The following is a 12,500-nucleotide window of genomic DNA, read 5'->3' as shown; positions in this document are numbered from 1 at the left end:
GCAGTCGTAGTTATTTTTCTTCTTTCAGCTGTAAATGTGTCACTAACTGCATGATTTTACGAACCTATCACATACACACACAACACACAACATACAACACACTACACATTACACACTACACACACACACACACACACACACACACACACACACACAACACACACACACACACACACACACCGCGTGGTGTAGTGGTTAGCACGCTCGACTCACAATCGAGAGAGACCCGGGTTCGAGTTCCGGAATGCGGTGAGGCAAATGGGCAAGCCTCTTAATGTGTGGCCCCTGTTCACCTAGCAGTAAATAAGTACGGGATGTAACTCGAGGGGTTGTGGCCTCGCTTTCCCGGTGTGTGGAGTGTGTTGTGGTCTCAGTCCTACCCGAAGATCAGTCTATGAACTCTGAGCTCGCTCCGTAATGGTGAAGACTGGCTGGGTGACCAGCAGGGTGACCAGGAGATGACCGTGGTGAATTACACAGACGCGCACACACACACACACACACACACACACACACACACACCCTGAGACATGAATGGATGAGGTAAGGATAAGTCACAGGAACACACACCCTCTACTCTACTTGAACCGCAAGGGAGGTCAAAGGTGACAGTGAAAAGACACAGGAAGCGAGTTTAAGGCCATGAGGCTGCCTGGCTGAATCACTCATTAAATATTTAAAAGGACTGAGGCGTCACTCTATCCTGGTCTGGGACAGCTGCGAGAAGAGGGACCGGCAGGAAGAGGATGTGAGACTAGACACATTTCGTCCTTGCTTTAGATTTGTTTCTATTCATCTGTATTAGTATCCTTTATCGTCTAATGATTTTCTTTCGATTGTCACTAAGGGTTAACTTTTTCCAGTACCCTCTGTCTTCTAGCCTTCCTCAGTCACTTTTCGTTATTTCAGGTCCAAAATAACAGTCTGTTACTTTTACTTATGAATGACAGGACGTGCTTACTTCAGGCGCCACTCTATAACCTCTCACAAAGCACATTAGTATTCTTATTAAACGCTGTATGGTTTCGTCAGGGCTATTCTAAAACACACAAAGACGATTAGTCAACTCTTTTCACTTTTTTCTTCTATTAAGGGTGTGGGATCCTTGTTAAGCTCACACAAAGACGATTAGTCAACTCTTTTCACTTTTTTCTTCTATTAAGGGTGTGGGATCCTTGTTAAGCTATCTCTAGGACCATGAAGACAATCTTTAAAAAAACTAATAACTTCCACTAAAGGTTCTTAAAAGGTAGTCGAGATAAGACGCCGAAACGTTTAAGAATACCGAGCAAATTGTCAAGAGCGTTGCAATATTACTCTTCATCCACTCAGAATATTTTTAAATTCCCACAGCTGACGTGAGTATGACTTGTCTGTCACGCAGATGCCACTCCCAATCCAGACGCAGTACTCTTGCCGGGCCTGTCGGGCAGCGTGGGGACAGCAGACAATCCTGGAGGGAAGGGAGAGCATCAGGCAGGCGGCGACATCGAATGGGAGGAGGAGAGGCAACACCCAAACAACGGACACAGTGACTCGACGGGGCAGAGGCACGACTTGTACCCTTATATATCAAAAGAAGACAACGATGATGACTACTACGATTACGACGACGAGGACGAGGACGAGGATGAATTTGATTACTATTATGATGGGAGCAACTTTGATGACGGAGATTTCATTGATGACTATAGCAGTGAGTTCGAGACAGTACCTGAGCTCCAGCGGGTACAAGGTCAGACTCTGGGGACAGGGAGGAAGAGGGAAGGCAGCAGGAACACCGGTCACAGAAGGAGAGGGAAGAAACACAGAATTAACTTGGCAGAGCGAAACTCTACAAAAAGACGCACCAAGACCCATCAGATGCATCACCTTAGAAAAACAAAGAAAACTTCCCTATCCACACCCTCCCCATCTTCTTCCTTCTCATTCTCCTCTCTGAATCAGCCCTCGCCATCGTCTTCCAATCATAGATCCACCGTAGTCGCTGAGAACGTCACGACAGGTGGCAAAAATTCAGGATCTGCAATGCTCAAAGGTGCAGGAGACGCCCAGCAAGCCAATACTAAAGGTAGGCGCGCACATCATGTCACCAGTGGCCAGGAAAATAGAGACAAAATCCACCACACTCACCAACGCAAGCACTTGAGTGGCAAACAAACCTTACCCAAAAATTTACACAAGTATACAGTTAAAGAAAATGAGAACGGCACACTCACGAAGAAGGTAGACTGGAGAAAAGGTGCTCAGCTGACTTCGCCTCCTCCCACGGATGAGAGACGGTTAAGTGGTGCTCAGGGACAAGGAACACAGTCGAGACCTCCTTCAGATAAAGAGGGCATTCCTGCCACTATGGAGGCCGTGGTGAGGATGGAGGTGGCCGTAGGAAGCTGTAGTGTTGGCAGGGAGGTGGCGAGACTCCTGGGGAAGACTCTGAAGAAGCAGGAGCTGTGTGGTACGGGCCTCACTTGCCACAACCCTCGCCACACCTGCAAGGAGACACGTGACACGTAAGTGAGAGAAGATGTGTGAAAGAGAACAGTCTGATTATTATGTTAAATGTTGAGAGAGAGAGAGAGAGAGAGAGAGAGAGAGAGTGTGTGTGTGTGTGTGTGTGTGTGTGTGTGTGTGTGTGTAATTCACCTCGGTCGCCTTCTGGTCACCCAGCCAGTCTTCCCCATTACGGAGCGAGCTCAGAGCTCATAGACCGATCTTCGGTTAGGACTGAGACCACATCAACACACAACACACACCGGAAAAGCGAGTTACATCCTGTACCTATTTACTGCTAGGTGAACAGGGGCTATACATTAAGAGGCTTGCCCATTTGCCTCGCCGCGCCGGGATTCGAACCCGGCCCTCTCGATTGTGAGTCGAGCGTGACAACCACTACAATACGCGGTGTGTGTGTGTGTGTGTGTGTGTATTTACGTATCAGGTGCAAGAGATTTATTACGAACAAATGTTCCTCGTCCTGATATTCTTCAAGCTTCCACGTCGAGGAAAAAATACTTGTATACTGTTACCGCCCATCAAGTGGTTGTAGGACAAAACAATCAAAACCTGTTGACAAGAAACACCACGATAAAAAACAATGCAATACGCACGTTTCCCTTTGGCAGTGATGCAGGTGAAATAATAAGGATCCCTCGACGGGTCGTATCCTTCTGTATTCCACCCACATTCCCACCAAATGAGAACGGCTGTGATACAGGTACGTGCATGCTACATTAAGTGAGACGACTAAAATACAATCAAATACAATCATAGAATGGCGTGCGAGATAAGTTGTAGAGATGACGATGTTAATGTGTAGTCTATGGTACCTTGCTGTGGACTAAGTTTTGGTGTGGCACGGCATGAGGCAATGATCCCCTCCTCCATTTGTCTCTGTCTCTCTCTCTCTCTCTCTCTCTCTCTCTCTCTGCCAGGCAGGTGATAACATGTACCAATATTTTGTTCTATCTGTATTTCTTTCCCTTAAAAGGGGGCTTTCTACTTTATCTCAATCCTATTTTGTCCTTGACCCCAATGCAAGAGGTAACCAGTATTCTCAATCTTTCATCTCTTACTGGTGACTCTGGAAATCTTTATGTATTTTTTATATTTTAAAGAGTAGAGTTTAAAAGTTTTTTCTTCTTTTTTTTTTTAGATAACCCTTTTGACTACATTGTTGAAGGACTGGCACCTTCTGCAGGTCTTTTTCAACCTTTTTTGTCGCTGTTCTAGGCAAGAGACCACCTTTAACATGAATAAGATAAATAGCCTTCCTTCAAGCAGTGATTACGTGAGACTTTCTGCGTTTGACCACTATTCGTCCCGCTACAGACTGACGGAGGCAGGAAGGGCGCGGGTGGAAGTGCTCTGGGCGGTGGGAGGACTGTATGAATACGACGAAGCTAATGGCAGTCGCTACCATCCCGCCCCGCAGCAACTCCCACGCCACGTACCAGAAGTGGAGACCGCCATATCAGCAATACTGGTGTGTTTGTGTGTTTGTGTGTGTGTGTGTGTGTGTGTGTGTGTGTGTGTGTGTGTGTGTGTGCGCGCACGCTGGGGGGAGGGCACTTAACTGAAGTTAATCTCTCTCTCTCTCTCTCTCTCTCTCTCTCTCTCTCTCTCTCTCTCTCTCTCTCTCTCATTCACCCCTAAAAATTCAAACAATACACAACAAACTATGCATAACAAACTTCAGCCTGAGTCAGAATACATCTGAAGAACATGAGAACATAACTAAATAAGAGCAACAGCAAGAAGCTAGCAGACCTACATGTGACAGTCTATACGAATGGTACACATGCCCATCTGATAACATTCTCTCCTATCTTATCTCCACACACAATCGACTCTCCGATGGATGGATGGATTTTCTTTAGGCGCCGCAACAGCTAGGGTCATATGGCGCCGCAACTATAGTTTAAGAAAACTAAAAGTAGTTAAAAACAATAAAACTAAAGGTAACTAAAAGCTAAGACTACAATAAAATTAAATAAAACATTGAAATACATAATAAAAAGAAATAAAATTTACAAATTGGGAAGGAGGCCCGCTTCTCCCAGAAATCTAAAAACGTCATAGCCAGGGGCCAGAGAAGCTGGTCCAAGGACCTTGAGATATAATAGACACCGCTATCTCTACCGCGACACCGGTAGAGGTAGCGGTGTCGTAACTCAATCAAACTAGGGCACTCTACCAAGCAGGTGCCGCACGGTGAGCGGCACCAAGCAGTCATCACAGTAAGGTTGAGGGTCCCTGGTCAACAGGTACCTTTGTGTAAGGTACGTGTGACCTATACGCAGTCGCGCCAATAAAGTCTGTGCACGGCGATCCCGGACATGGGTGTATGTCCACTGAGGGAGAGTGGAAGTAGTGATCTCTCCCATTTTCGAGGTTGCGACCCTCGTTAGCCATCTCCTCTGCCAAAATGCTGCAACGCCACACGAATTAAATGAAATACATCTCGAAACGGAACAGGGCAGGAGATGGAGCGCGACTTGCTGCCTCTTTAGCGAGGCGATCTGCGTGTTCATTCCCAGGAACACCAACGTGACCAGGGACCCAACAGAATCCAACACGATATCCTCGTTTGGTAAGAAGATATAGCCACTCCAGGGCTGATAAAACCAAAGGGTTAAGGAGATAGTGCAAGAGAGAGCAGTAAGAGCACTGCGACAGTCACTAAAAATTGTAAAAGACGAAACCGGGAGAGTAAAATTATCTGTAAAGCTAGGACTATGGCAGACAGCTCCGCAGTAAAGACGGAGGCTACTGAAGGAAGGCTGCCAGACCGATAAAAAGAGGAAAACCACACTAAACCCAACGCCTGCGTCGGATTTGGAACCATCAGTAAAAACAGGGATATCATCAGAATGGATAAAAAGTGTTCTAAAAACCGTGTGTGGGACAGAGCTGGCAGAAAATCCTTCTTGCCATCCATGGCAGGAGGGCATAATGAGACAACAGGAAGCTGCCAATAACCAACTCGTGGGAGCCGGAAAGAGTAGACAGGAGTGGGGTCGATAGACAAATCCGCCATGAGATTTGCCACTCGAAGGCCAAAAGGTTTAGGTAGACTCGGTCGAGTGACATACGCCTGCGAACGCGAGTCCCGCAACATTGACAGACAAGGGACAGAATCAGGAAGACGGTGGGTGCGAAACCAACACCGGAGCATCGAAGACTGGCGCCGGAGGTCGAGCGGCCAGAAACCAGCATCCACTAGAAGGCTAGGTATTGGAGATGTCCGAAATGCACCCGTAGCCAAGCGGACCCCAGCATGATGCACGGGGTCAAGCGTGCGTAGTCGTGCATCCGTTGCGGATGAGTAGATCTCACAGCCGTATTCCAGCTTGGGAAGTATGAGTGTACGGTGAAGCAGCAGCAACGTGTCCCTGTCCGCACCCCAAGAGGTGTGACTTAAAACCCGAAGAAGGGATAATGCCTGCCGACAAGACGCCTTAAGAGAACGGAAATGGGGAACCCAGGTGAGACGGTTGTCAAACAAAAGGCCAAGATATCGAGTCGCCTCCACGCATGAGAGGCGTCTATTGGCGAGGTATAAATCAGGGTCTGGATGGACACCACGGTTGCGACAAAATGCATGGCTACGGTCTTTGAGGTGGAGAATCGAAAACCGTTCATGTTGGCCCAACTGGACACCCTATTGATCGCCAGTTGGAGCTTGCGCTCAATCAGTGACATCCTAGCAGCAGCAAAAGAAATACATAAATCATCAACATATAAGGAGCTGTGAATGCCATCTGGTAGAGTATCTATAACACCATTTATGGCGACTGCGAATAGTGTAACACTAAGAATACTTCCTGTGGGACACCATCATTTAGAGCAGTAGCCTCGGAGAGAACACTCCCACTCGAACCCGTAAAAGACGTCTGGATAAAAACTGCTGGATAAAAATAGGAAGGTGGCCACGAAGGCCAAAATTAAACAAAGACTGTAAAATGCCATGACACCAAGCCGTGTCGTAGGCCTTCTCCAGGTCAAAAAGACTGTTACTTGATGGTGGTGATTAGCGAAGGCCTCACAAATAGAAGACTCTAGGGATAAAAGAGCATCAGTAGTAGACCTCATCTTTCGGAAGCCGTACTGTACCGATGACAAGTACTTCCCCTCTCCAAGTACCACATGAGTCTTACATTTACCATCTTTTCTAACACTTTACAAATGCAGGATGTCAAAGATATAGGACGGTAGTTCGTAGCCTGAGATTATCTTTCCCAGGCTTCGGAAATGGGAGAACCACTGCCACAGCCCAAGAAGATGGAAAGTCACCGGTATGCCAAATCATATTATAAAGATTTAATAAAAGTTAAAAGCACTGTCAGACATGTGGCGCAAGAAGGCATAAGGAATATCATCTGGGCCAGGAGAAGAGTCATGACACTGGGACAAAGCAGTCCGCAACTCGGAGGCAGAGAAGGGACATTATAAGACTCCTCCAGTGGAAGAAAAATTTATGCCGAGAGATTCCATTCTCTGGCGGTGACGTGCGCCCGGGGCTGCAGGATGCCTCCGGGAAACACTGGCAAAGTGCTCCGCGAAGAGGTCGGCGACAGTCCTAGGGTCTGCCACCGTTCGCCCAGCAGACAACAAAACTGGTGGGGAAGGAGCAGAATACTTCCCAGCAATTCGGCGGACTTTGTTAAAGACATCCGTAAGATGAGTGCGGTCGTTAATGTAAGAGACATAAGCTTTCCAAGAGGCTCTTTGTGCCTCTTTCAAAACGCAGCGGGCTCGAGCTCGGCAGCGCCGAAAAGCGTCCAGGCACTGCGGGTCCCCACGATGTCGCCGGAGACGAGAGAAAGCTGACCGTTTCTCTTGCACAGCTTTAGTGCATGCTGCGTTCCACCAAGAAACGGGACGCTTAGTAAAGCGACCTGACGTCCTAGGGATTGGCTGCAGCTCTACTGAAATTTAAAAATTGGTAAAATAATCAACAGCTTCAGCACAAATAGAAAAGTCAGCCAGCGGACGGATAAAAGAGCTAAGGTCTGTGAATCGAGGCCAATCTGCCTTGTCTAAAACCTAGCGTGGGGGCCAGGACTGTGGCTCAGATTTCACAGATTCCAATAAAATCGGAAAATGGTCACTACCGTTTAAATACGGTAGGACCATCCAATTAAAATCAAGGAAAGAATTAGATGTACACAGAGAAAGATCGATAGCTGTAAAAGTCCCAGTAGGACTGTGGAAATGTGTAACATCCCAGAATTTAAAACCTCCAATCCCTCATCCTCAATAAAAGAACCGATTAAAACCCCACGAGGATTACTAGCACCTTCATCCCACAATGGGTGACGGCCGTTAAAATCTCCCAACAAAGAAAAGGCGGAGTCAGCTGACGCACCAGGCCGTCAAGCTCACCCCTGGAGACAGGAAGCCGAGGAGGAGATATAAACTGCAAATGGTGTAGGATCGTCCCATAAAGACCTTAACAGCAACCACCTGAAGGGAGAGTTAAGTTGCAAGGGACAACAGGTATATCCTGACGGACTAGAATAGCTGTGCCACCGTGGTGGCCCTGGTCAGGAAAGGAGTGCTAAAAAGGCACGATAGCCAGGAGGACTAGAATAAGTACTATCACCTAGCATAGTCTCTTGTAGAGCTACACAGGCTGGAGAGAACTCCGACAGTAAAGCTCGGAGTTCCCCACGAGGCGCGAAGGCCTCTACAGTTCCACTGTAGAAGCTTGAAGATGACTATTTGGGTGCAGTGGACGGGCGAGCCTTTTGAAGGCTGCCCGTGACTCACCTGACTAGAAATAATCAAACGACGAGAAGACACCGGGAGTTGAGATGTGCCGGGTCGTTGGACCGCAGCCTTTCGGCCTACCGGTGAGTGATGCGAACCATCATCACTCCTACCGGTCCTCGGAGGACGAGGTCAGGCTGGACTGCACTTTTGATACAGCGGGTCCACGAGGGACGGCTGTGACAATATCATCGGACGTCTCCATGCTAAGACCGTCCTCATCACAAGAAGCCCGATCTGAGACGGAGGGCGTCACAGAAGGCTGGACAGAAACTACTGGAGCTACCATTGCAGAGCGGTCCCTGGAGGACTCACGATCATGTGCACCGGGAGAAACCTTAGATTGTTTAGGCTGAGCTAAATCTATCGACTCCGCAGAGCCGCGGTGCCGTTTGGTCAGGCCCTTCAAAGGCTTAGGCGATACAGGTGGCAAATGGACATCCACTACATGGGTGACTTTGGTCAAGTCCGTATTATTCTCGTCACTTCTAAGAGATGACTCAACTGAGTCATCGGACAAAAGGGCAAACCTATTGGCCAAATGAACAGGACCACCCGCCCCAACAGAGCGAGAGGTAGCAGGAGTTGTCTTCGGACCGGCAGACTCAGCTGAAGAGCGAGCGGCCAATGAAGCATAGGATGTCGCACCAGTACCGTCCTTCTGGCGGTACAGGAGTTCACGGCGGGCGCTACCAAGGCTGATGAACTGACTGTTAGCAAGCTGTAGAATGTCCTGCTCCAGGCGATACCTGGGCATTGCCTGGAACGTACCTGGTGAGCATCACGGCAATGGAAACAATAAGCAGCAGCATTGCAATGCTCCTCAGAATGTGAGTCTAGTGCAGAGCAATTACCACATCGAGAAGCTTCCTTACAGGAGCTTTTGCCGTGACCGTACCCATAGCATGAGAAACACTGAAGAGGGCGAGAAACAAAACGCCTCACCCTAAGATTGATAGGACCGATATTAACACGGTCAGGAGGGTGGAACCAAAAAGGTGAGAAGGACCATGTTGGAGGAGTTCCTCATCTTAGTCACCTTCTGGACTGAGTTAGGACACATTGCCAGTATTTCCTCTTCAGGAAATTCATAAAGATCCTGACTGTACACACAACCTTTACTGTAATTAAAGGTGGGATGAGCCTTAATAGTCTCAAACATGCTGTCAGAAGGGCATGGGAGATGTTGCAACATCCTTGCCTGCGTGATATCTTTAGCTCGCACGAGCACCCCTTCCCATATTTCTTGAGGTTTCCCTCAGGAATCGTGCCGATCTCTTTGGACAAGTACCGGGAGGCATGGATGAAATTCCACGCCCATTTCTGTAGTACGCCACAAACCAACGTGGAGGCGGGATCTGGCGGACTTCAGGAACTGAATTCTCTGAATAGTTTTCAAAAGATTTGGGATGTAGTCCGTGTCACTGTCCGAAATATTGCGAGAGTGGAGAAGTTCTGTCTTAAAGCCAGAGCCAGCAAGGGCAGAGATGCTACATGTTCATAAGCCAAACGGGCTTCATCACATGACAGAAACGTTACATAGCAGCGGTTAGAAGGAAAGTCCTTATCATAAACAAGTCGAATGCGAAGAACCGTGCCATACACCTTGAGAAGTGAGTGCAAGGCGTGATAAGAAAATGATGGATTAACATTTACCATCACAAGGAGTCATATGCAGCAGAAATACGTCCTCAGAAGAACTCCCAGAACAGGAGACTGCTGTGGGAGGCCCTTGTGGAGGGAATCCTCCTTCCCACTCAGACCTGAAGATGACGTCTCGTGGGCCAGGTCAGCCACCTCACGAGAACCTGACAGTTTTTGTGTTTAACCATATATAAAGTTACACAAAAATTGGCTCCAGGGGCAAGGGAAACCACCTACTGGGACTACAATGGGAGGAGCGCTGGCTGCCGTGGACGGGTACCTCGTCCCCATGCGGACCAGTCGTTTTAAAAAGGCCCCACATGATACGAATGTTTGTCCACGACAGAGCTGAGACCCCTCCCAAAGCATCCCAGCCTGAACACCCAACCATCCAGCACAGGACGGCCCCTATTGGGCGATCCCTCCAGCGGGTGGCTCCGCTGGTCCACTGGCAGCCTACGTAGGAACCATTTAGTCTGGCCCCTCACTGGCGACCTTACTAGCATGGGTAGCCCTCTCCCCTCGAAAGGGCAGAGCAGGGGCCTAAGCCCCTCTAGCCTAGCTCGCCAGGTCACAGGGCACGCAAGCCCCCACCACGACAAGGCGGTTCCCATCTGGGGACAAAACAAGACAATGGACATCTGAACAAAACAGGAACACAGACAAACACACACACACACACACACACACACACACACACACACACACACACACACACACACACACACACACACACACACACACACACACACACACACACACACACACACACACACACACACACACACACACTCAACTTATAAGCTGAAAGAGCAACACATATACAGAGTACAAATAAAGAGACATTATGTTTACATGTAACTCATGCCTCACAGGACACGCAAGTAGGGAGGGCGGTGTCTGCGTCTCGCAGGAAACACACACTCATAGGACAGAGAGGCTGTCAGCACCCATCGAAGTGTGGGTATCGCACCAGAATGAGATCCAAATTATTGTCTCTTAGAAGAAAGTCACAGACACTGAGCAAGGGCTGACCTCGAGGCAGCATGTCACTGACCGAGGGACAGTCAAGACAGTAGTGGTGTAGACTGTTGGCGTTGGGTGCGTCGCACAGTTTGCTGTTAGAGAAGTGAAGAATGTCCCCAGCCTCAGACACTTGCCACACTGGTCAGTAACCATGCCGAAGTCGCGCAGACACAATGTTGTGCCTTCGAACCATTAGACCGTGTCGGCGATATTTTGGTGGGGAAAGACGGAAGTGTGATATCATAGTGCTGGATGGAGACACTATGAGGCTGCTCAGCTTCCATGCGGTGGTACGTGGAGTGAAGAGCTGCTACCTGTACTATCTTTTGTAAGCAGCGGAGGGAGGGTGTGGCACCATCAGGCAGAGGGAGTTGGCAGGCATCTTTTGCAAGGAGATCAACTTTGTCGTTGGCCGTAATGCCAACATGGGAGGGAATCCACACAAACTGTATGTTGAGGGAACTGTCATGAGCCGAGACTAACTGATGCAAGATTTGTTGAACCTGGCAGCAGTGTGTGGGTCGTGGTGACGAAATGGCTTGAAGAGCAGGCTGAGAGTCACACAGGATAACGCCATGCAGGTGTCGTTCGCAAAGAAATGTAACGGCCAGCAGGAGTCCCTGTAACTCACAGTAGGTGGAGCTGGACAAGTAGGGCAGTCTGCGGCCAGTCCAGCCTCCGGTGGATCAACATCAGAGTACATAGCGCACCCCGCACTGTCATCTGGCTGCACGGAACCGTCAACGTACAGATGATGCGCGACAGGTACTGAGGAGGACACTGCCCTGATGTGCTCCAGTACAAGTTGTTTCTGTAGTGGTGGTGGGTCCGCCTTGGAAGTGGCAGTACAGGTGACTTGTGGCTGAATAATCCGCCATGGAGATAGACCATGATCAACCTCGTCCATGGGAGCACGGAGGTCAAGGCACTGCAAGGTGGAGCATACTGTATTGACGAGGATGCGGAAGCCAGGACGAACTAGAAGGCGGGGCGCTTCAGGAGCAAAGGATGTTCTCAGGGCGTGAGAATAGTGCGGAGCAAAGTGGGGAGAGTAGAGACACTTAATACTGAAAGAGGAGACACTAGCATAGATTCTCTCTTTAACTGAAGGAAGATGAAGTTCAGTTAGCATGTTCACTATCCTCGTGGAGGCCGGACACCCAAGGATGTACCGAATCACCCTGTTTTGAAACGAGAGAGAGAGAGAGAGAGAGAGAGAGAGAGAGAGAGAGAGAGAGAGAGAGAGTGAGAGAGAGAGAGAGTGGGGGTATGAGAAGCATTAAGGGGATGGGAATGGGGAAGGAGAAGAGAAGATGTGGACGGGGAGGGGGAGAGGAAGATGACAAACACAGTTATTTACACGTCAGCTCCAGCCAATGAAAAATGCGGTGAAAAAACAAATATGTACCGACTTTGTTGTAAACCTAACCGGTACGAAGGTTGCGCCTTATTACGTAATGAAGCAACTGTATAAACACATTTATCGTTATCAAATAGACTCTCAATGCAAATTGCAAGTAAAAATATAGACGAAATGCAAACACACACACACACACACA

At 48.7% G+C, this 12,500-nt stretch overlaps 2 protein-coding genes across 2 annotated transcripts in view; one reads left to right on the top strand and one right to left on the bottom strand.

The window, feature by feature from the left end:
• LOC123519046 (protein SHQ1 homolog) overlaps positions 1-2,340 on the bottom strand; it is a 73,558-nt gene extending 71,218 nt beyond the window's left edge. The window contains exon 1 of the mRNA XM_045280190.1: positions 2,220-2,340. The gene's annotated coding sequence lies outside the window, so the exon portion shown is untranslated. The remainder of the gene's footprint in view (positions 1-2,219) is intronic.
• LOC123518728 overlaps positions 1-12,500 on the top strand; it is a 45,413-nt gene that overhangs the window by 10,674 nt on the left and 22,239 nt on the right. Inside the window, 5 exon segments of the mRNA XM_045279729.1 lie at positions 1,385-2,510; positions 3,829-3,982; positions 10,791-10,875; positions 11,278-11,389; positions 11,578-11,686. Of these exon segments, the coding sequence (XP_045135664.1) occupies positions 1,385-2,510; positions 3,829-3,982; positions 10,791-10,875; positions 11,278-11,389; positions 11,578-11,686 (1,586 nt within the window).

Source organism: Portunus trituberculatus, chromosome 44, assembly GCF_017591435.1.
Source record: "Portunus trituberculatus isolate SZX2019 chromosome 44, ASM1759143v1, whole genome shotgun sequence".
In the NCBI taxonomy this organism is placed as follows: Eukaryota; Metazoa; Arthropoda; class Malacostraca; order Decapoda; family Portunidae; genus Portunus; species Portunus trituberculatus.
Note: the sequence above shows the minus strand (reverse complement) of the source record. Positions and strands in the feature narration are given on the sequence as shown.